Here is a 24,878-nt window from a genome sequence, read left to right on the forward strand (position 1 = left end):
TGAATAGAAAAAAAGAAAGAAATATGGTCCTTTTTTTATTGCATAATATACTAGCTGGACATTTTCTAAACAAAATAAATCTGGAATCCACCTCTAATATTTTCTGAAGCGTTTAAAAATTATTTCAGCTTCAGAGTGTTGTGTTGTGAATATATCCCAGAATGCCAGAGTGTTAAATCATGTTTTATTATTTTCTTGCTTCATTTTTTTTTTCACTAGGGGTTGTGTGCAACTCATAACCGGAAGCCATTGTCAAATTGTTTTTAAAAGAATTTTGGATTTAATAAAAAATGTACTGGTGTTTTTATGAAGTTTTAGAAATGATAACAAGCGGCAATTATTGCAGAGTTGTGGAACAAGTTCCAAGTATTTTAAAGGGGTTGTTTTCTCCATCACCATTATTGCTAAGAGTGTAAAGGAAATGCGTATATTTGAAATGTACATATGTTCATCGAACTAAAACTAACTGCACCTTTCAGTGATTTTTTTTTTTTTCCCTTCTTCTTCTTCTTAAAGTGCACTCATGATTTTGCAGGGCACTGTATGAAATGTAAGCACCATTTAATAATGAAATTGCAGAGACTGTTGCAAGAAGTGTTATTTATATTTTTCCTGAAGGGAAAAACGTCTAAAACTGTTGTACATACTTATAATGTTTCTTTAAAATGTATAATTTAATGTGTTTTGGGGGCATTAGCTATGGGCCTTGAGAATCTAATGAAAGGGATGCCTACGTGATAAAATAAACCTCAATTTCCTTGACGCATTTCTCAAGTTGTTTGGTATTTCTTGAAGATTTTATTTTTTTCAAATTAGAACCCTTTCCGTTGAAAAAAGTTGCCAACGCAGACCCGGGAAGGAATTCCACAGAAAGGGCTCGTTGCTTTCCACTGAACAGTCATTGTATAAAGTCCCCCTCCCTTGACTGTTTGTTTTTTGCATATTTTGTCTGATACGATAATGCTTCCATCTAGTAATATGACTGTAGTTGCCTATTCTCATCACTTACAGTATAAGAGTTAATCTAACGTTAAATCCATACTGATATCTCCAGTCAACGCTGACAAGACCTGTATAAGTCACATTCTTCCTACTTACTGAGCTCTCGTCTTGTAATGAATTTACTGTACGCATGAAAATATCGACATTATCCTAAAATAGTCGAGATTTTCGTACGAATAAACTTGTTGTTTTTGATTCCCTTTCCTATGACGCTCATAACTTCTCCCACTCACGCTCCCACTGAGATCCTCCCACTACAAGTTCACACACTTTACTCTCGTATACTAAGAGCGAACTGCGAGTGAACTTCTAAAACTCAGCTCTGATACGTTTTACATGTTTAGCTGTGGACGAAAATAATCTGAGGAAAACCGCAGCTGATTCTTTTTGAGGCTGCGAACACTTTACACAGGTGGGTGTTTATTCTTCTAATTCGTTTCATAAACTTTCATAAACGACTTTGTGTAATGTTAGTGTTGCCAATAATACGAATCAATGATAGTGTAATGTAACTAATTGACATGTTAACTAGCTGGATGTGTTTTGTGGCATAGCCTGCCTGATTATTAGCCTATCTTTGCCTCACGTATTCGATAGTTCTATATTATTAGGTAATGTATATTATTTACATAACTTCTGTGCCATAATCCATTTTTAAAACATTTTAGTCATTTTTAGTCAGATACGACTTGTTCCCTGCTGGAAAAAACAGCATATGCTGGTTAGGTAGGTTTTGGTGCTGGGATGCTGGTTTTAGCTGGTTTATGCTGGCCATTTGCTGGTTTATGCTGGTCCTTTGCTGGTTTATGCTGGTCCTTGACCAGCAACATGACCAGCATAAACCAGCAAAGGACCAGCATAAACCAGCTAAAACCAGCATCCCAGCACCAAAACCTACCTAACCAGCATATGCTGTTTTTTTTCAGCAGGGATAAGATTCCTTTTTTAAAATAAAAGTAGACATATGGTCTTGGTATCATCTGTAAAGAATGACTATGCAAGTCCTATGAGTAATATGGATCTTACAAACACAAAATCAACTCTTGAGTCATTTAACAGCTGAAGAGATGTTCTGAACAACTGAAACCATTTATATATTAGGTTGCGAAATAAATAAGCAAACAAACGCTTATGGTGTATGAAATCAGATGAGACAGCAAAATATATAAACGTTATACAAAATGTCCCGTCATATCTAAAGTGAAAGCACTTGAAACGAATGTGTCTGGTGTGTTTTGATGTAAAAAATAATGCTTTCTATTCTCAGTAATATTCCTTGGTACTTTTGGTTTAAACGTACTGGATCAGCATTTGATGTTTTGGACGTAGCCTATATGTGACCCTGGACCACAAAACCAGTCATAAGGTTAAATTTTACAAAACTGAGATGTATACATCATATGATTCCTCAATAAATAAGCTTTCTATTGATGTATGGTTTGTTAGGATAGGACAATATTTGGCCGAGATACATCTATTTGAAAATCAGGAATCTGAGGGTGCAAAAAAATCTAAATACTGAGAAAATCACCTTTAAAGTTGTCCAAATTAGGTTCTTAACAATGCATATTACTAATCAAAAATTACATTTTGATATATTTACAGTAGGAATTTTACAAAGAATCATCATGGAACATGATCTTTACTTAATTTCCTAATGATTTTTGGCATAAAAGAAAAATCAAAAATTTTGACCCATGCAATGTATTTTTGGCTATTGCTACAAATATACCCCAGCGACTTAAGACTGGTTTTGTGGTCCAGGGTCACATATTTGTTTAGACCGAAGTATGTTCATTCACCATCTGTGGTGTGTTTACTACTCATTGTCATAGCCACGCATCATAAATGATTAAGGTCTTATCATGAACAGACTTCAAGCCTCAGTTTGTCCAGTAGTCATACACAAATAATCAGGATTACTGCTTCTTAATGGCCTGATAAATTATGTTTGATTAGATTATTCATTGCTCATAGTATAAAATATTACATTTTTGTCATGTCAACATGAATAGAGGGTCTAGAGTTTCTCCATCAGAGTAAGAAATGTTGTACTTCTTGTATATCTGAATGACCAAATAACAAAAATCAACAAATTATAGTTTTGATTTTTTTTTTAAAAACCCGGTTGGGCTGTGGTGCGGTGCGTAGCTTCCTCACACACTCAAGGTAATGCAGTTATTCATGTCCTAGTGAATCCATTTTCTCTCTCTCCTTTCACTTTACTGTCTCTGTGTCGTGTATATTAAAACCCATTAGGGAAGAAAGATCGTTTCTTTCCATTTTTGTACCTTATTAGAAGATGCTATTTAGCCATGCTTAATTGATAAGAACCATGTTGTTTCCTTAGCAGATCTAATTGCTAATGGAGAAACTGGTGCGCCATTACATGTCCAGAACATCCTGAGCTTTATCATGTCAGTCTGGATTTTGTGTGCTTTGCTTTTTTCTCTAACTGGCCAAACAGAGCAGGATGGTGAGTATTGAACGCATTTAACTACTGTTGGTAAACTTTTAAAGAAACAGTTCAACCAACAATTAAAATGTGTGACCCTGGACCACAAAACCAGTCATATGGGTCAGTTGTATTGAAATTATATATAAATATAAATATAAATATATATATATATATTTGATTAGTAATATGCATTGCTAAAAACTTCATTTGGATAACTTTAAAGGTGAGTTTCTCAATATTTAGATTTTTTTTGCACCCTCAGATTCCAGATTTTCAGATAGTTGCATCTCGGCCAAATATTGTCCTATCCTAACAATCATATCCTGAAAGCTTATTTATTCAGCTTTCAGAGAATGTATGCATCTCAATTAAAAAAAGACCCTTATGACTGGTTTTGTGGTCCAAGGTCACAAATAAGTTTTCCACTGATGTGTGGATGTTAGGATTGGACAATATTTGGATGAGATACAACTATTTGAAAATATGAAATCTAAGGGTGCAAAAAAGAAACAAAAAATCAAAATAGTGAGAAAAAGTTCTTAGCAATGCATATTACTAATCAAAAATGAATATATTTACAGTAGGAAATTTACAACATTTCTTCATTGAACATGGATCTTTGCTTAATATTCTAATGATTTTTGGCATAAAAGAAGAATCGATAATTTTGACCCATACAATGTATTTTTGGCTATTGCTCCAAATAAGACTGGTTTTGTGGTCCAGGGTCACATTTGTTAAATTTGCACCCACAGGCATCTGATATGCAGATGAGTTTGTTTCTTCATCGGAACAGATTTGGAGAAATTTAGCGTTACATATTGCTCACCAATGGATCCCCTGCAGTGAATGGGTGCCGTCAGAATGAGAGTCCAAACAGCTGATAAAAACATCACAATAATCCACACGACTCCAGTCCGAGAAAAGTCATTTTAGCAGAATCAGAAGAGAAATATGCACAGATTAAGCACTGTTTAAAAGTGAAAACAGTCCAAAATGTTATTATGTGTTATTGTGGATTATTGGGCAGAGCGGTTAAAAGTTAAAATAAAGGATTTGTTTCTTGTGATGACGTATCTTTTAAATGATGAACTGGAGTCATGTGGATAATAATGTTTTTATCAACTGTTTGGGCTCTCATTCTGACAGCACCCATTCACTGCAGAGGACCCGTTTATTGTAATGCTAACCTATTTTTCAACGAAACAAACACATCTGCATCTTGGATGAGTACATTATCAGAAAATGTTCATTTATGGGTGAACTATTCCTTTAAACTATTTCTTTAAAAATACAATACCATCATTGTCCAACACTATTTTTAATTGTTAGTTGTGACCACTGATAGAAGAACTGACTTATTGTATTATCAACAGGGCACCCAGTTTCTATAAAAGAGGTGAAATTGTATCCAGAAGAAACCTTTTGTAAAATATCTGATTGTGGTGCATATGTGTTGAACGTTACATGGAGAGATGAGTTTGCTGAAAATGATGAATCCGAGAATGTCAGCTACGACATAGAGGTCCTTCGTACTGAACAGATGAGGACTGTTCATTTTGTAAGTAAGGTTTTTTTTTTTACAAACGCAATGGAATATATATCTAAGGTAATTTTCCTTTAATGTCAAATAACTGTTTTAGGAAACTATACATGTGATGCCCAACAAAACAGCCTATTATCATTGGAAATGGACCTCACCTATACCTTTGCAGTGCACTTCCCATTCGGTCAGACTCAGACATTATCATAATGAGCATCACAGTGGTGAATGGACACCATTGTATACGTACAACGGTTTGTAACCACAGGTTGTTTTCATACTGTATGCATGCATTATGCAAAAGAGCAGAAAAACAACTGAACAACAACTTAACTGTTTTGCCTTTTAAATAACAGGACAAGATCTAAATGCTGAAACAACAACTGTCTATCCTCAAGAAAATTCTTTTATGGTTGGGAGTAATATCACATTCTGTTGCATCGTGGAGAGAGATAAGGTTCCTTTTCCCCCATTTCTAATTCGGATCAGCAACAGGACATACATCACAAATCCAATTCCATTTGATGAGACTTCTAAACCCATTTCAGAAACACCTTGTGATGTTGATGTTGAGGAAAAAAATTCTGGAGGCTCTACACTGTTTATTGGCTGTAAGTCTAACTCCATCAGTTTTAAAATGTTTTACAGTAAGTTAAAGGATTAGTTCACTTCCAGAATAACATTTCTTGATAATTTATTCACCCATATGTTCTTCAGCTTCAAAGAGCTCTAAATGATCCCATCCGAGGAACAATGGTCCAAAATTATTCATACCCTTTGCAAACTGTCACAGTCTATGGGAAAATCCAAAGTTCTATACCATTCCAAATAGTCCAAGCTGTTCTAAAGCTTCCTAATTACCCTGATTCATTGGGAACAGCTGTTTTAATCTACTCAACGGTTGAAAAACAGAAGCTCTCTGCTGTTGGTTTGTGGACAGTCATGGCTAAGACAAAGGAGCTCACTGAGGACCTGCGGCTGACCATTTGTTTTCCTAGATAGGACACTTATTTCTTAGCTGGGTTCATGCCCTTTGAAGCTGCATTGAAACTACAGTTTGGACCTTTAACCTGTTGATCCTCCAATGAAGTCTACTTTATGGAGAAAAATCTTGGAATGTTTTCCTCAAAAAACTTAATTTCTGTTTGACTGAAGAAAGAATGCATGAACATTTTGGATGACATTGGGGTGAGTCAATTATCAGGGAACCTTTATTGTGGAAGTGAACTAATCCTTTAATTCATATGCAGCTGGATTTAATTTCCCAGTTGGTGTCGATTAGTTAGAGCTTTGTAAAATATTTTCCCCCGTATATTGGATTATGGACACAATCTGGCCACATGTGGGAAATTCCCACCATTTTAAATGATGAAGCCACTTGGATGAGTTGGCAAAAGCGATGAACTAATACTCATAGTTTAAAGGTTTAGAGTCTCAAACTCACCACTGCTCCATTAATTTAGACAGTAGAAACAGTAATACTTTGAAATATTGTTGCAATTGAAAATAACTGTTTTCTAGTTACTGTCAATTTGTTACTTGGCCTTTAAGATGAGCCTCAGCCTAAAGTGTTTTAATTTCACTGGATGCTACAGATCCCCCAGATGACCAGAATCTTACATGTGTAACACGGGATCTTAGCTCTGTGGAGTGTTACTGGGAAAAGGGTCGAGACACCCGTCTGACTGTCAGTAGAAGGACAAATTATGCACTTAATGGAAGGTAACCACACAGCTGTTAAAATAACATCCATCCTAATGTACAGAGTGAATCATGCATGGTTGCTGTCATAATGGATTAAATTCTCTGATGCTAAATGTTTTGCTTTTGTCAGAGATTGTCAATTTGGTAAATGTGCCTTACATGGGGTGACAAAGCAGGTGACAAAATGGACCCTGATAGCCAAAAATCCTCTTGGTGTGAAGACTCTCATTGATATAGATGACCCTACACGCAGAGGTAAAACTTATTTTAATATCTCTTAAAATACTGCATGGCCACATTTAATCTTTTGTTGTTGTTTTTCCTTGTACAGTATGGTTGAGAGCGCCCAGTGAATTATCCCATGTTGCTAATGCGAGAAATGCAACTCTTCGATGGAGCTGGAATAAGATAAATTGTACTTCATTTCTGATGATTTGTCAAGTGAAGCTCAATGGGAACATTTACAATGTTGGTCTCATCAGATTTTATGCTTTCAGATTGTTAAGCATTCTATTTTAGCTCTCCACTGTTTGACTTAGAAGATATTAACATGTTCTCACACACATTTTCATCTTTTACAAAGAAAAACTTTAGTGGAGAGGGACTTTCATCAGCTGTCCTTGTAAATCTGCAGCCCTTTACGAAATACACAGCTCAAGTAACATGTGGCTCTTCTGAGCACCTCTACAAATGGGGCGACTGGAGTGAAATCATTGAGTTCTCCACTAAAGAGGACAGTAAGTATTTAGAGGATTACCATATTTTAAAATGAAATGTCATTGATTTATGTAAATGATTTTGTTTTTATGTATCCACCTCATTTTTGGCGTAAGAGTGAGACATTTGTTAATTTTATGGGTCCGGCTTCCGGTGTCATCTGCGTCCAGCTATTTTTAGCTGTACAAAACAGCTTGTTTTGCTGCTCAATATTGTAAACAACGTCTTACTATTTTATTTCATTGTATTATCTTAAATATGAACACAATGGTTTGTAGTGCAATCAGTATTACTGTTATTCTTCTCGTTATTTCCACTCGTTATTTGCTTTTATACCACACGTTAATATATATCCAACTTATTGGAACATACAGTGAAGGTCAAAAGTTTTCGTACACCTTGCAGAATCTGCAAAATGTTAATTATTTTGCCAAAATAAAAGTGATCATACAAAATGCATGTTATTTTTTATTTAGTACTGACCTGAGTAAGATATTTCACGTAAAAGACGTTTACATAAAGTGCACAGGAGAAAATAATAGTAACATTTTTATAAAAATGACCCTGTTCAAAAGTTTTCATACAGTATGCTTGATTCTTAATACTGTTTTTTTTTTGTGATAGTTGTTCATGAGTCTCTTGTTTGTCGTGAACAGTTAAACAAAGTCTTTGTTTTTTCAGCATTTTTGTGTATTTGAACCCTTTCCAACAATGAATGTATAATTTTGAGATCCATCGTTTCACACTGAGGGACTGAGGGAAGATACATGTTTCCCAGAAGACAAAATAAGTAAACCTTTTTTTCCTGATCTTCAAATTCAAATAGTTTTCACCCCCACGTCAATGCATTGTGTTTCCTTCTGGTTCGCATCAGTGAGCATTTGAACTTTTTGTAATGAGTCCCTCAAATGTCCTCAGTGTGAAAAGGTGGATCTCAAAATTATAAAGTAATTAAAAAAGGTTCAAATACACAAAAATGCTGAAAAACCAAAGACTCTGTGGGTCCCAGAAACTGTTCAGGACAAACAAGAAACTCATGAACAACTATCACTTAACCAAAACCAAAATTTACTGTATGTAAATGTCATGTGAAATATCTTAATTAGGTCAGTACTAAATAAATAATTACATCCATTTTGTGTGATCTCTCTAATTTTGCTAAAATAATTAACATTTTGCTGATTCTGCCATGTGTATGTAAACTTTTGACCTCAACTGTAAGTCCAGGGTGCTGCGCTTTGTCATTGTTCTAGTTGTTTACCTATAGCAGCTAATAAATCGTAAGTCTCACACATTTAGAGAATTTTTGGGTGTTTAAAAATACGTTGGACACGAAGTTAAAACTGAGTAACTTACATTCTACTGTCTCTACTGTTTTTTTTTTCTGCCAATGCAAATTGTTTTAAACAAAGCCAATCAGAAATATCAAACACTGTACATTTCTGATTAACACGCAGTCACTTTCTGAATGAATTAGTGTTTTTCATTAGATTTCATCTACTAATATGATACTAATCTCTCTTCAGTTCCAGAAGCAGTAGATGTTTGGATTCAATATTCTGAAGAAAATACATCTGTCCTGTGGAAGGTAAGTGCACTTACATATTTAGCTTTTCTCCGCACTTTGCAGCTGCAGTCAAACAAAAAAAAGACCTTTTTTTAATGTTTTAAAGCCTCTAACTCAAGAACAAAGCCATGGGATACTTACAGGATATGAAATTACCATTGAAAACACCAAAGGCTTGAGCAGAAAATATAACGTAGGACTAAATAATACACAGCTGTGCTACAACTTCACCTTTGGGAATGAAAAAAGTGATCGAATTGTCACAGTCTCTGCAAAAAATTCTGCCGGTCTGTCTCCTCCTTCTACCGCCATTGTCCCGAGTTATCCTGGTGAGCATTGAAAGTATTTTCAAAATGGTTTTAAAAGGTTGTGGTTAAATAATGATCTTTTCATAATACTTTTCACAGACAATGAAATCAGTATAACCCATATCAATGGCAATAACGGTGGCTTTGAAATGACTTGGGAAGAACACCCCAGTTCTACTTGTGGCTATGTTGTTGAATGGTTTTCAACTGACAATAAGACGCAATGTGCTGTAGAATGGGAGAAGATCCCAGAATGTGACAGTGATGCCTGTTACACCTGGAATCAGTCTGGTCAGTAAGCATAAATGATTCATTTGACTCACTTCTGATCTGTTTTTGTTTGGCTCAGTGAGTTATGGTTATGGGAGTATGACAGCTATTTTGAACTAAATGTTTCAATTCTATTTCTTACAGGTATTTTTGAGGCAGGAGTGAGATACACTGTCTCGATCTATGCTTGCACGGATGATGGACCAAAGCTTTTCAGGAGGAGTAAGGGTTATGCTATTGAGCAAGGTAAGTAGTCAAGATTCAGTAGGAATAGCTCACCAAAAAATAAAAATGTGTTTCATGTTAACCTCACCTTCTGTTCTTCCGTTCTCAGAACCAGGGAAAGTCCAGGGTCTGACAAGTACGTATACTAGAAGAAATCTTGAGCTTTCCTGGAAGGAAGTGCCCTTAAATCAGCAAAAAGGCTTTATACGAGGCTACAAGGTCAAAACATTGAATTCTGATTCTGAAATTGACACAATAGTGACAACGGGTGGGTTCATTCTCTAATTGGCATCCACTGTTTATTTGTTCTTTAAAAAGAAGATTACATTACAAATGGACATACTTTGTTTTTTTATTTCATTTTAGAGCCTAAAGTTGATTTGAAATTAGGTCCTGGCGCCTATACTTTCCACGTTAGTGCATTTACATCTGGAGGGGAAGGTGACTATGCTACACACAGAAGGGTCATTGCTGAAAGTATGTATAAAGATATTTAATTATATGTTATAATAATAATATAAACTATAATTTATAATACAATGTTTAATATACAAATGTGATAACATTGTGTGCAATTTGACAAAATCTTCATAGCTGACCAAATGATTGAGGCCACTCTTGTGGGTTGTGGTGCAGCAACTCTTGTCTTCATTATCATCACAGTCCTTTGCTACAGGAAACGGAAATGGTAAGGACGTTTTCCTAGTCTTATGTCATATATGTTTTTCAAATGAGCAGTATCACACAAGTAGATGAGAGATACAGTAGGGAAAATAATTATTTGAACCCCTGTTGATTTTGTAAGTTTGCCCACTGACAAAGGAATCATCAGTCTATAATTTAAATGGTAAGTTTATTTATAACAGTGAGAGACAGAATAACAGCAGAAAAAAATCCAGAAAAACGCTTTTGATTTGCATTTTAATGAATGAGATAAGTATTTGATCCCCTATCAATCAGCAAGATATCTGGCTCCCAGGTGTCCTTTATACAGGTAACAAGCTGAGATTAGGAACACTCTCTTAACCCTCTGGGCCTCTTCGGTCATTTTTGACCGAAAAATTGTATGTTTTGAATTTTTAAAAATCGTAGCTTCATCAGAATGAGATGACACTTGGTGACTTTTGTTGCATTAGCTATGTGAGTACAAAAAAAAATCAGTGACATGATTCGGATATGTTAAAGGGTCAAAAAAAAAAAATAGTCACACTTGGCTCCTTCGCGGTCAAAAATGACCGACATAGGAAATGAATGGGAAATACGAAAAAATTTGATAATTCAGATAATATTTTGGTAATACAAGCTACAAATGAGCAACTGTGCTGAAAAGAAGTGTTCAGCAAGCAAGGACTGACACTCTAAAATAACAAAAGTACAGAACTGACACACACACGCACACACACGCGCACACACACACACACACACACACACACACACACACACACACACACACACACACACACACACACACACACACACACACACACACACACAGACACACAGAAATAAGCAGAAAAATGCAAAACCTGATATTTATCCAATCAAAAAAATATCTAAACCTTGCCAAAATTTATCTTTTAGAATGTCTGAATATATTTCTAAATGCAAAGCCTAAAAAAATGAAGAAACAATAAAAAGAAAAAAAACTATAGGAATCCCAAAGCCCCTGTATATATGTATATAGGGAGATACAGGAGTTTACATGGCATTACACAAGTTTTTATTTTTTATGCCACTAGATGGTGCAATTTTCACTTTAAAAAAATGGATTTTAAATGATTTTACTCTATTTTAATGTGAAATGTTGTATTTATTGAAAAATAATAAATACATAATTAATTAAAAAATATAATATAAAATATAAATCTACTGGGAAAAAATTGCTCATTAAAACTGTATAAATATTGCATAGATTCATAAAAAATGCTCAAAATTCTAAATAATAATTACAAAATATTATTGAACAAAAATATATTTAATTGATTTTCCTGAAGAAAAAAAAAAGTTACTTTTTAAGGCTTTGGTCACTTTTGACCGCGAGGGAGCCAAGTGTGACCCCTTAATGAGGAGGCCCAGAGGGTTAAAGGGAGTGCTCCTAATCTCAGCTTGTTATTTGTATAAAAGATACCTGTCCACAGAAGCAATCAATCAGATTCCAAACTCTCCACCATGGCCAAGACCAAAGAGTTGTCCAATTATGTCAGGGACAAGATTGTAGACCTACCCAAGGCTGGAATAGGCTATAAGACAGTTGGTGTGATTATTCGCAAATAGAAGAAACACAAAAAAACTGTCAGTCTTCCTGGGTCTGGGGCTCCATGCAAGATCTCACCTAATGGAGTTTCAATCATCATAAGAACGGTGAGGAATGAGCCCAGAACTACACGGGAGGATCTTGTCAATCATCTCAAGGCAGCTGGAACCATAGTCACCAAGAAAACAACTGGTAACAAACTACACCGTGAAGGACTGATATCCTGCAGCGTATGGAAGGTCCCCCGCTCAAGAAAGCACATGTAGATTCCCATCTGAAGTTTGCCAAAGAATGATTCAGAGGAGAACTGGATGAAAGTGTTGTGGTCAGACCAAAATCGAGCACTTTGGCATCAATTCAACTCGCCGTGTTTGGAGGAGGAGGAATGCTGCCTGTGACCCCAAGAACACCATCACCGTAGTCAAATATGGAGGTGGAAGCATTATGCTATGGGAGTGTTTTTCTGCTTAAGGGAACAGGACAACTGCACCTCATCAAACGGACAATGGAAGGGGCCATAACCCAAACCAACTACAAGAAACATCCAACCTCTGTGATTACCAAAAAGGGTTTTGCCACCAATTACTAATTCATGTTTTGCAAAGGGGTCAAATCCTTATTTTTCCATTCCGTGACACAAAAATAGTATTATTTATAAAATTACAGTGGTTTTAGGCATCCACCACAACAGTCGCTGTGAGAAATACCGAAAGATACAATTACAAATGGTGAAAAACGACTGTTGGAGTTCTGTTGGACTCTAATATCGCACTCTTAATAGCCAATCAGGTTGTATAAATCCCAATATTTTCTATTTTCAGCTGCAATTGACCCTTCGCAAACAGCTTGATTGACAGGCGATCTGACCAATCATAATGCTGAATCCAACAAACAGATCAGACAGGATAGTAGATAAACTTTGGTTGACTTAAACTTGAAATGTTATGTGTTGTGACGTCTTTCCGCGGTTGAATTATATAAAATACTTTCTGATATCCATTCATGTTTATTTTGTGTTTTAAGTAAACAAGCTCACGTGTCAATTGATCTAATAAATCAATATAGTGATCTGTCACAACACATTAAAGAGCCACAAAACGCTATTTATTGTTTAAATTTCTTGAAAAATTACATTTTAAAGCTGAAACCTTGTTTCATACCAGAAGTTCACTGCGTTAGAACATGATGTGTAGTGTGAGAGTGGCATTGTTTGTCGGACATAGCAAGAGTAAGGGCAGGGCAGGTTTTTGCAAAGGGTCAATTAAAATGTCACTCTTAAAAATCTTTCAGGGTAAAGAAACTACTGTATCCGGATATTCCTGAACCAAAACTTGCAGGGAAATGGATTACAAAGGTGAGTCATCAATGCTTATTCAGCCTCCTTATAATTTATAACTTTCTAACAGGTGTTTTTTATTTATTTATTAATTATTATAATCCTCATGTATGTGGGTCACAAGCCAAAAATGGGTCGCAGGTGTGTTCTCATTGTCTCTCAGACAAAAGGGAATAAACTATGTTAGTTCAACCAAAAATGAAAATTCTGTCATTATTTACACACCCTCATGTCGTTCCAAACCTGTAAGACCTTTGTTCATCTTCGGAACACGAATTAAGATATTTTTGATGAAATCCAAGAGCTTTCTGACCCTACATAGACAGCAATGCAACTACCACGTTCAAGGTCCGGAAAGGTGCTATGGAAAACTTACACAAAACATATTCTCATAGCTTTGTAACGTTGCGGTTGAACCACTGATGTTACATGGTCTATTTTAACAATGTCCTTACTGCCTTTCTGGGCCTTCAACATGTTAGTTGTGTTGCTGTCTATGTAGAAAGGTCAGAAAGCTCTCGGATTTCATCTGAAAATATCCTAATTTGTGCCAAAGTTGAACAAAGGTCTTACAAGTTTGGAACGACATGAGGGTGAGTAATTAATGACAGAATTTTCATTTTTGGTTGAACTTTCCCTTTAAATCCTACCAAGATCTCATTAACAATGTTTCACTTGCAACACAAACACTTGGATGAATAAATCGGCTAACCATGCTACCATGTAGGGCTGGGTTTCTCAACTCTGGCCCTCAAGGTCCACTTCCCTGCAGAGTTTAGCTTCAACTCTAATCAAACACAGCTGAACAAGCTAATCAAGTTCTTCAGGATCACTAGAAAGTTACAGGCAGGTGAGTTTGATCAAGGTTGGAGCTAAACTCTGCAGGAAAGTGGACCTCGAGGGCCAGAGTTGAAAACCCCTGGGGCTCGTTCTTCGTACGTTGCTTAAAACATCCGAGATCAAATGAGACATTCAAGATGATATCATCGTGCTAATCATGATCCGGCTTGAGTTAATTGAGTTAATCTGAGATAATTGCGCGTTCATGCGTTGGTTTAAAAGGGGATATGTATCGATAGTAGAAACAATGATTGGCAATCAAGCAGAACAAGTGCTTTTAATGGAAGGTTATGCCGAATTTGAGTCTTTAATTAAAATGACAGGAAACACCTGAAAGTCTGCAAAAGCCAGGAGAGAGGGCTGGCAAAAAGTAGCAGACAAATTAAATGCGTTAGTGCTGCCCATGTTACATGTTTTTTCCTTGATATGTTATTTTATTTATATTTTTATTTTTATATACCGTTTAAAAGTTTGCAGTCGGTAAGACTTGTAATAGTCTTTAAAGAAGTCTCTTATGCTCATCAAGGCTGCATTTATTTGATTAAAAATACAGAAAAAAAATACTAATATTGCAAAATGTTTTTACAATATAAAATAATGTTTTTTATTTTAACATACTTTAAAATAGAATTTATTCCTGTGATGAAAAGCTGAATTTTTATCAGCTGTTACTCCAGTCTCAAGTGTCACGTGATCCTTCAGAAATCATTCTAATATGCTGATTTATTATTAGAATGATCAATTGTTGGATAATATCAACAGTTGTGCTGCAAATATTTTTTGGATGTGATTTGTTTCCCAGGATTCTTTCATGAATTACAAGTTTAAAAAGTACAGTGTTTATTCAAAATATATATTTTTTATAACAATGTAAATTATTTATTATTAACTTTTAATATTTTTTTAATTATTAACTCAATACATCCAAAGTATTAATTTCTTCAAAAACAACAACAACAACAACAACAACAAAAAAACAATAAAAATGTACTGACCCCAAACTTTTGAACGGTAGTGTATATATATACATATATATACATACACACACACACACACATATATATATATATATATATATATATATATATATATATATATATACAGTTGCAATCAAAATTATTCAACCCCCTTGACCTGCAAGACATTTTGCTACAGAGAACAACATTTTGTGAAACAAATTAAACAAAGGCATCAGTATACTATCAAAGAAAGTTTATTAAGACACATTTGAGTAATTCTGAGAATGTAAGTTGATGAATAATAATAATAATAAAAAAATTAAATTGGCTCTAAACATTCATGTTCAAAATTATTCCTCCCCTGAAAAAGCTTTCAGATCACTGATAATCTTTGGTTTTTACTTTGCCACTGCTTGCATCAAATTCAACCATGTATTTTCAATGAGAATTAAATCTGGAAACTGAACAGGCCACTTAAAAACATTCTATGACTGATCCCTGAACCAAGCGTAAGTAGATTTGAATTTATACTTTGGGATGATTGTCCTGCAGGAAAGTCCATTGATTATTAGCTTCAGACATTGCACAAAAGGCATCACAATGTTTGCCAAAATGGTCTGATATTTTAATAAATCCATGATATCCTTTGTATGGTCATGTATTCCACTTCCTGCTACAGTAAAACAACCCCATAACAGGACTGGCCCACCTCCATGTTTGATGATGGAGATGGTGTTCTTCTGCTTATAAGCTTTGTCTTTTTTGCACCAGACATACCTCTGATCCATACATCCAAAAAAGTTCCAGTTTGGTCACATCATTCCATAAAACATTCTTCCAGAACTCCACAGGTCTAACTAAATGAATTTTAGCATGTTCAAGTCAGCTTTTTGTTCTTCGTGGTCAAGAATGGTATTCAGCAAGATTCCTCAGCATGAAGACCATACTTGTCTAGTGTCCTTTTTATACACAGCATTGAAATATTTTGCCTCCTTTCGTCTGGTCATCTTGCAAGTCTTTGGCTGTACATTGCAAGTTTTTCTCAGTTGATCTGATCAAACATTTTATGATATTGTGCTTTTTTGTTCAACACCCTCAAAGGTTTTCTGGTTCAACACACTTTAATCTAAGGAATACGGCTGCCAGCTGTGTCTCTAGGAACTTGTAATGTCTTGTTTTAAGATAACAAACTATTTCTTCTCTATTGATTTTGTGTGAGCTCTCTGTTGACTTTACCATATTTGCTACTCACCTTCAGCACATTTATGGGCTAAGAGTATACTATGTGTAACACCCCAAGCTAATTCCATTTTTAATACGTTTGTAAAGGCTTAATTATGTTTTAAGACAATTTTGTTCCTGACCATAAAAATAACTGTCTTAAAACAGCAATGTTGAATAGGGGTTGAATAATTCTGACATAGCTGTGTTATTAAAAAATCCTATAACTCAAAAACATTACATTATATATTGACATTATCACTTTTAATATGCCAGAAAACTGTTGTAGATGCAATTTAGTCCTGAATCTTCAGAAAGAGCAAACATCGTTTGTAAAGTACTGCGGTCTCTGGGGGGTTAAATAATTTTGATTGCAACTGTATATATAGGCTATATAATGTGTGGTCATCATTCGTGTGTGAATCGTCATAATTATTTTCTACAATTTCTTGCAAAATCCTTTTCTTTTCCCACGTGAGTCAGTCCGTGTCAGTCGTGTTCTTTAACCAATCAGATGTGACCTCGCCATTTCAACCAATCATAACCCGCCAGGAGCGCAGCCTAAATCCTGTTTACATGAAATAAACCTGCTCCCGAGCAGGTTTAAGCTTGCGCACCTGTTGCTATGATAGCAAGTCCAGGATGAGCTTCGAAGAACCAAACAATCCAAGATCATGCCAAATCGTCAACAATTAAATCCAGCTAACTGAGTTAGCGACGTATGAAGAACGAGCCCCTGATGTAGGGTCACCACTAGATCTCTAATGTGTAACCTGTGGCAAACCAGTTAACTGGTCAACAAATGTTTGTTGTTTGCAGGGCATCTATTGGACCCAGATAACTGAGAAGTATATGAAGTGTGAGATCCAAGAGGTTCACAGTTTAGACCATCATGCGATGTCAGAAAATCTACATGGCCCTGACCTCATCGGCTCTAACTCCAAAGTGGTTCCTGCACAACATTTCTACCAGAACATTTGTGAATCTCCAGCTGATGTCTCATATTGTCCTGTTGAGAAGCTCACCACAATTATTGAAAACCCTTCATATAATATGACCATGCCAGAACCAGTGGGTGTCACTCAGATGTCTGAGCTTACACTGGAAATGCAGGATGATTACCTCCCAGCTCCTAACTTTGTTCAGAATAATTTCGTTGTCAAAGAGGGCTACAAGCCCCAATCAGCATGTCATGCAAATATATAGCTCCAGTAGACAGACCTCAATGTTGCATAGACATACATACACAAATTATGCCAATGTAAATGCCAGTGAATTCATGTTATTTATAAGCTATTGTACTCTTTTCTCAACACTCTCAACTCTTGTAAATGTGTATTGATTTTTTTTATACTGTGATGAAAAAGCTGTGATTTACTTTAGAATTGCCTCTGTATATTTTGACCCTGGTGAATCCAACCTATGACCTTGATGTTGCTATAGCATTATGCTCCAATAGAGCAATAGTTCCCTCTTGTGGCTTAAAAGACTGCTGTTAAATATAAAGACTAAGTCTTGATGAAAGAAAGAAATAAAATTCAAACGTGTACATATTCTAAATGTTTGTTTGCTCTCTTATTAATAGATGGAGATTGTACCTAAATACAAATTCAGTTTGTGCTGAAAGATATTTAAGTAGATTTACATGCATTAACATGTATGAATCTTTAATTTACCATTAAACAAAAATAGGCTAAGTTTATGCAAAAAAGGAAATAAAAGGAAGAAAAAGGTGGATAAGATTAAATAAGTTCACTTGCAGAATAAAAATTATCTGATAATTTACTCTTCAGGTGAAATGAAATTAAGGTTTTTGAAGAAAAACATTCCAGAATTTGTCTTCATATAGTGGACTTCAGTGGTGCCCAATAGGTTGAAGTTCCAAATTGCAGTTTCAGTGCAACTTCAAAGGACTCAACATGATCCCACCTGAGGAATAACAGTCTTATCTAGTGAAACGATTAGTCATTTTCTTAAAAAAAGTAATATTTATATACTTTTTAACCACAAATACTCATCTTGCACTAGCTCTGCATTCCATATGCGCTTTGGGTAGGGTCCATCTCATTTTCTTCTCCAACTTCAAAATTGTCCAACATCGTGGTTTTGCGTTTTTTTGTAAAGGGCATTTGACTTTTTTTGCACGTTCGCTTTGTAAACACTGGGTCGGTACTTCTGCCTACGTCACGTGATCTTTCCAACATCGTCACATAATGCGCAAAGTTGGGCTGGTGCAAGACGAGCATATGTGGTTAAAAAGTATCTACATTTTTGAAGCTGCATTGAAACTGCAATTTGGACCTTCAACCTATTTGGCCACCATTGAAGTTCACTATGGAGAAAAATCCTGGAATGTTTTCCTCAGAAAATGTATTTGCAACTGAAGAAAGACAGACGTGTACATCTTGGATGACATATGGGTGAGTAAATTATCAGGAAATTTTTATTTTGCAATCTGAAAGTGAACTTCTTTCATAAGAAAAGTCAGATGAAACAATCTTAAAAAGACTGAAGTCACAAATGAAGCATAGTTTCATACAAAGTAATAGTATGTGTTAGCGTTATATTTAAATAATAATTAAAAAAAATGCTTAAAATATAGAAAAAACATAAGAACTCCTTAAACTCATGCTCCTAAGAATCACTTTAATGGGCGTGAAGACTTGCCTAAGGGCGTTGCAACAATGAAAAGCTTTCCTTTTGACTGACACGCAATCCAGCCAATAGAATACCGAAGTCTACACGAGCTGACCAATGTAAACACTTGTGGGCGGGAGTTTTAAATTCCCGGTCATTGAGCCGCTGTTTTCAGTTGTTCGAGCTCAGTAAGGCCCAGTTCACTGAACATGGTTTCGATAAATTAGCAGAGAATAGATTTTCATTTGTTTTCTATTTTTGACACTTGTTTCATCGACGTTTTAAATGTAGAGTTTTATTCGAACAGCTCGCGGCAGCCTACATTTCCACCAATAACGGGTATGTTGCTAGCGTGCTAACGTTAGTTGTGTATGGTCTGAGATTCATCTGTCGTAACAGTAACTTATGCATATTTATCATTCTCTGTACTCTCGTATTCCCCTGTACCCTTCAAAACCATCACGTAAGATGTCTTTATTATTCATGGGATTGATTTTATAGTGTTATTGAGTGACTATCCCTATGTCTTCTGGGAAATCTTCAGGGTTAGCAAGTCCATCAGTTTTTAGCTGACGTGCTGGGATGTTTAGTAGTTTGCAACTTATGTTGCATGCTGATTCATGAATAAATAAGGTAACAACTTCAATGTATCTATGATACAAAGAAATTCAGTGAGGTGTAAAGTAATGTGTAATAAGAGTCTCTTTCATTGAAATGGTTCATGACCCAAATCCTGCCTGTGTCATTGCTGTGAAGAAGTTGACATTTGTATTGGACAGCTCAGTGTGTGTTTGACATAAACAACATTAAAATAATCACTGCAAGCCTTCATAATAAAAAACTGTCTGGTTAAAATGATTGTTTTGATATGATAACACAGTATGATTGTTCTCATTATATGAGCTTTGTTTTGTCTATTTGTCTATCTATGTGTAACATGGCTGTAATGTGCAATGATTCCTTCAGGCTGTCAGTGGCAAGCAATGGAGGTTGGCACACTTGTGCAGGAAGAAATGAAATTCCGGGGGACTGAATTTGCTGTTAAGGTCGAACTGGCGGAGAGGTTACTAAGTGTAGAGATTTCAGATGTCGTTACAGCGGACCAATGGAGAGGAGAGTTTGATCCTGCCTGTAAGTTGAGCTTTTAAAATGGATAATTTTTGCTTAAATTAAATGTTGTTTTATGTCATTACAAACTCTATTTCTTTTTTTATAATTAGATATTGAGGACCTGACCCGGAAAACTGGGAATTTTAAACAGTTTCCAGTATTCTGCAGCATGCTTGAGTCTGCTGTCAACAAGGTAGGTCCAAAAATACAGGCCATAAAATTTCTACACTATCAGTCAAGTGTTTTTCGACAGTGGGATTTTTAATGTTTTTAAAGAAGTCTGTTCTGCTCACCAAACCTGTATTTATTTGAACCAAAATACAGCAATAACAGTACAATTTTGACTTAGTTTTACTATTTAAAATAACTGTTTTCTATTTGAATATGTTTTAAATGTAATTTATTCCTGTGATTTCTAAGCTGAAGTTTTAGCATCATTACTCCAGTCACATGATCCTATGATTTTAATATTCTGATTTGCTGCTCAAAAAACATTTATTATTATTACCATTATTATTATGTCAAAAATCTTAGTGTCTTATGTTGTAGAAATCTTTTGTAACATTATAAATGTCTTTATCATCAGTTGATCAATTTAAAGCATCCTTGCTAAACAAAAGTATTAACTTTTATTTATGTCTGAAAGATCATGTGACACTGAAGACTAATGATACTGAAAATTCAGATTTGATCACAGGAATAAAATACATTTTAAAATGTATTCAAATAGAAAGCAGTTATTTTAAATAGTAAAACTATTTTACAATGTTACTGTTTTTGCTGTATTTTGGATCAAATAAATGCAGGCTTGGTGAGCAGAAGAGACTTCTTTAAAAAACAATAAAATCTTTCTGTTCAAAAACTTTTGACTGGTAGTGTATTTAATGTGGGGACATGATTGATTTATTTTCCTATTTATTTTATTTTCTCCTGATAAAATGATATGACAATTAAAAATTACAGTTTTTTTTTTAAATTCATTTTGTGCAGCTGCACAATTTGACCTTAGTTATACATCTTATACGTCAGGCTTTAAAATATAAAAAATAATTAATATTTAATATTAACAATAATTTAATTCTTATTTATTTAATTGAATTAATATTTACAAATATTATTGTTGCTATTATATTGCTGAAGAAAACAACTCAACAAATATGAAATATTACTATTGTAATATTTCACTAAAAAAAAAATACTGTTTAAGAAAAAATATATATATATTTTTTTTTTCACCTGTAAAATTCCAGTAGTAAAATGTAATTTAACTGTTATAATTTCTTCATTTTTAGACAAAGAAAAGCTTCTCTTTTGTTGACAATAGTTGGCTTATAAGCGCTTCTCAAGTTCTCATTACAAGTTTGGGAAGAGGGTTGTTTATGTTCCCAAATGTACGTTATGAGGGTCTGTTACACGTAGTCACTTTATGTGTTTTCACTATTTGTATAGCTATGTGATTTGTTAAAATGTATACATGGACACTTGGCCTTTTAAATGTGTCACCACAAAAAGGGTATAAATTGGATCTTCAATTCCTGTGCTATATGCAAATGAACACAGTTTACAACAATGAAAGCGACAGATTTGCAAAGCATTTTATTTCTTTATTTTTATTTTAAAGTCAACTTGCTTTTTCAGTATTATTTTGATTAATTTGGCTATCCTATTATGCACTTGATTTACTGACAAAAGAAAAATGGCTAGATTGTATGTTAATAACGTTAATAAACGTTTTTGTTAATTATCTTATTTACTCTATAATCATTTTTTTTTTGCAGTCCAGTGAATCAGTGACCCTTGACCTCTTGACCTATTCTGACCTCGAGCTTCTACGGAACAGAAAGGCAGGTGTAGTGGGCCGACCTCGTGCCCAGCCACAGTCTCCTGCCCTCAGTGCTAAACGATACCTCATCCTCATCTACACTGTGGAGTTTGACAGGTCGGTGTAGTTTTAATCACTCAGTCTGTTTTAACAGTCTTTTAAATGGGTCAGTTTTTAAAAAAAAAATATTTTTGTAGGATACACTACCCACTTCCACTTCCATATCTTGGCAAACCTGATCCGGCAGAGCTTCAAAGAGAGATCAGAGCGTTGAGGGCTGAGCTGAAAACACTAGGACTGAGAGGAGACCACAAAGTATCAGACCAGGAAACACGCAAGCTCCGTGCAGAGTCAGTTAGATCCTAATAAAATATATACTTCATGTTGATATCATTTTCAGTGCTTTCAAAACACCTTTTGCTTACCTGGTTAGTTGCTGGCAGGTGCACAGGACACAGTAACGAAATATTTCACCCACAATGAGTAAAAAGCAAATGTTATGTCCCCTTTATCAGGTTGGCTTTGGTGAGAGATGAAAAGGAGGCCTTGGCCAAGGCTCTGGATCGTCTACAGATGGTAGGAGCTGGTTCTACTCCTGGGGCTCATGGGCTCAGAGAGGCTGTACACAGCTTGGAGGAACAGCTGCTGAAGGAAAGGGCAAAAAGCCAGCGCTCTGCAAACAAGAGGAGCCAAGAACAGCGCCTCCTTCTGGAACAGGTGCGTGTAAGCAGATGTTGTATGGTCATGAGAAACAAGTTGATAATGTAAAACACTCATTCATAGTCACCCATTTAAATGCTCAAATTCACTCTTGTTGGTAGTTGGAGGAACTCAGGGCGTCAGAACGGGCTCTACGGATACGTGTTAAAAGTCTGACCACTGAGCTGGCCTTGTTGCGACGCGGGTAGGTTTAATTATTTGCCATCCGTGTAAATCTTATTGCATATATGTGACCCTGGACCACAAAACCATTCTTAAGTAGCACTGGTATTTTTGTAGCAATAACCAAAAATACACTGTATTATGCCAAAAATCATTAGGATATTAAGTAAAGATCATGTTCCATGAAGATATTTTGTAAATTTCCTACCGTAAATATATTAATATATTTTGATTAGTAATATGCATTGTTAAGAACTTAATTTGGACAACTTTGAAAGTGATTTTTCTAAATATACATTTTTATTTTTTTTTGCACCCTCAGATTCTAGTTTTTCAAATAGTTGTATCTCGGCCAAATATTGTCCTATCCTAACAAACCATACATCAATGGAAAGCTCAGATGATGTATCTCAGAAATCTCAGAAGAATTGACCCTTATGACTGGTTTTGTGTTCCAGGTTCACATATTTAAGTTTTTTGAGCATGTGTTAATCTCTTTCTTCCTTTTACAACAGTCGAGCAACTCCAGTCATGTCTGGCCGAAGTGGTTTCAGGGGTGATGGAGAGGTTTATCGGTCTTTATCCAGAGAGCGCAGTTTGACCCGTGTCGGGGTAAGAGCACGCTCGGGGTCGAGGGAGAGAATGGAGGACAGGACTCGAAGGTCAGAAGAAAGAATTAGGAGGGCAGACTCTTCAGGGTCTCGGAATTGCATCACAAGACCCTCACCATCTCCAACAGGTGAGATGTGTGAAGATAAACAACATGATATCTTTATGGTCAAAGTCAAGAAATGAAGGTAGAAGTAGGGTTGTGGCTGAGTAGTGAATCTGTATTTGGAAAGGCACGGAAAACGAATTCCGTGTTCTATGGAGCCACTAAAGGGACATGGTTTGCTGCTTGCTAACGGTAGCCTGTAAATTTCACTTACCACATAAACAGAGGAAAAACAGATGACTGATAGGATGATGGCAAATGATTTGCAGATCCTGAGCACCACTGACAAACATCTAATCTTGTCAAATGTGTGGTAGATACTGCCACGTTGTAGTATACTCAGAGTATGTTTGATCACAAATCTCGAAAGTGAAAGTAAAAAGCAATTTCAGTGGCCCGCATATTAATAGTAGGTCCTCTGATGCCCGCGATTTTATATACATTATAATTACCCAACAATATAATTGCAAAGGAAAGCATTAAATTACTTTTTATTTTTTAAAGAACTCTCCTGCTCACCAAGCCTGAATTTATTTGATCCAAAGTACAGCAAAACAGTAAAATCTTGAAATATTTTTACTATTTAAACTATTCTTTGAATATCAGTGTTTCCCACACATAGACGAATCTGTGGCGGTGCGCCACAGATTAAATTCCTACCGCCACAGATTCAACACCGACCAAAAACAAAAATAATAATAATAATGATAGAGATTCAAAAATTAAAAAACCCACGCGATCATTTGTAAATGACAACGATTCCTCATGTCTGTTAAACCTTTGAAAAGACTTACCGGAACATTCAAATCTATATTTGCACTGCCGCTGACAGATAGAGCAGTCATCATGTTTATGTTAAAAAAAAAAAAAAAAAAAAGCTTTTGGCAAAACAGCTTCACAAACAGTCTTTTCAAATACCCAGTCGTTAATATTATCACAGCAATATTCTGATTAAAGGTCATAGTTTGGATATAAACACTGATGTGATGTCTATGGTAGAGAAATCAAAACAGAGCACGTCAATTTTTGAAAGTAATTGGCGCTTCAATGTTTGTGTCGATTGCTTTGTTTCACCACTAGATGGAAACAACTGTTAAAAAATGTATTTGTCATTGACTACTAGAGATTGATTCAAAAACGCAGGTTCATCCAGTTGTTTTTGTGAGCAAATCATTTTTTCATTCATCAAGTTGGTGTATTAAATATATTCTTTTTTAAATATTATGTATTAAATTATTAATAATTCATTCAAATGAATTAAACACTTTTTAATAGACTGAAGCAATTAATATTTTGTCTCACATTATT

General features: G+C 35.2%; 2 protein-coding genes across 2 annotated transcripts; both read left to right on the forward strand.

Moving 5' to 3' along the window:
* Positions 1 to 1,287: 1,287 nt before the first annotated feature.
* On the forward strand, positions 1,288 to 17,964 carry LOC141302388 (leukemia inhibitory factor receptor-like). The gene is made up of 18 exons (XM_073832423.1): positions 1,288 to 1,414; positions 3,353 to 3,478; positions 4,837 to 5,021; positions 5,104 to 5,257; positions 5,360 to 5,614; positions 6,599 to 6,725; positions 6,838 to 6,962; positions 7,039 to 7,175; positions 7,291 to 7,444; positions 8,951 to 9,012; positions 9,098 to 9,320; positions 9,399 to 9,590; positions 9,714 to 9,815; positions 9,904 to 10,062; positions 10,161 to 10,271; positions 10,389 to 10,482; positions 13,339 to 13,402; positions 17,224 to 17,964. The coding sequence occupies exons 2-18, from the start codon at positions 3,418 to 3,420 to the stop codon at positions 17,608 to 17,610; spliced, it is 2,592 nt and encodes an 863-aa protein (XP_073688524.1). The 5' UTR covers positions 1,288 to 1,414; positions 3,353 to 3,417; the 3' UTR covers positions 17,611 to 17,964.
* Positions 17,965 to 19,224: 1,260 nt separating this feature from the next.
* LOC141302352 (centrosomal protein CCDC61-like) lies at positions 19,225 to 23,650 on the forward strand. Its single transcript, XM_073832402.1, has 8 exons — positions 19,225 to 19,380; positions 20,008 to 20,172; positions 20,262 to 20,344; positions 21,930 to 22,090; positions 22,171 to 22,323; positions 22,489 to 22,690; positions 22,795 to 22,877; positions 23,371 to 23,650. The coding sequence occupies exons 2-8, from the start codon at positions 20,025 to 20,027 to the stop codon at positions 23,648 to 23,650; spliced, it is 1,110 nt and encodes a 369-aa protein (XP_073688503.1). The 5' UTR covers positions 19,225 to 19,380; positions 20,008 to 20,024.
* The last annotated feature ends 1,228 nt before the right edge of the window (positions 23,651 to 24,878 follow it).

Source organism: Garra rufa, unplaced genomic scaffold (genome assembly GCF_049309525.1).
Source record: "Garra rufa unplaced genomic scaffold, GarRuf1.0 hap1_unplaced_001, whole genome shotgun sequence".
Lineage (NCBI taxonomy): Eukaryota > Metazoa > Chordata > Actinopteri > Cypriniformes > Cyprinidae > Garra > Garra rufa.

Bases quoted from the DNA above. Each gene is read 5' to 3' on its own strand.
- LOC141302388 (XM_073832423.1), top strand. From the start codon at position 3,418: ATGTCAGTCTGGATTTTGTGTGCTTTGCTTTTTTCTCTAACTGGCCAA. The intron at 9,816-9,903 runs GTAAGTAGTCAA...TTCCGTTCTCAG, and splicing joins GGGTTATGCTATTGAGCAAG to AACCAGGGAAAGTCCAGGGT. The intron at 10,272-10,388 runs GTATGTATAAAG...AAATCTTCATAG, and splicing joins CAGAAGGGTCATTGCTGAAA to CTGACCAAATGATTGAGGCC.
- LOC141302352 (XM_073832402.1), top strand. From the start codon at position 20,025: ATGGAGGTTGGCACACTTGTGCAGGAAGAAATGAAATTCCGGGGGACT. The intron at 20,173-20,261 runs GTAAGTTGAGCT...TTTTATAATTAG, and splicing joins AGGAGAGTTTGATCCTGCCT to ATATTGAGGACCTGACCCGG. The intron at 22,324-22,488 runs GTCAGTTAGATC...CCCCTTTATCAG, and splicing joins ACACGCAAGCTCCGTGCAGA to GTTGGCTTTGGTGAGAGATG.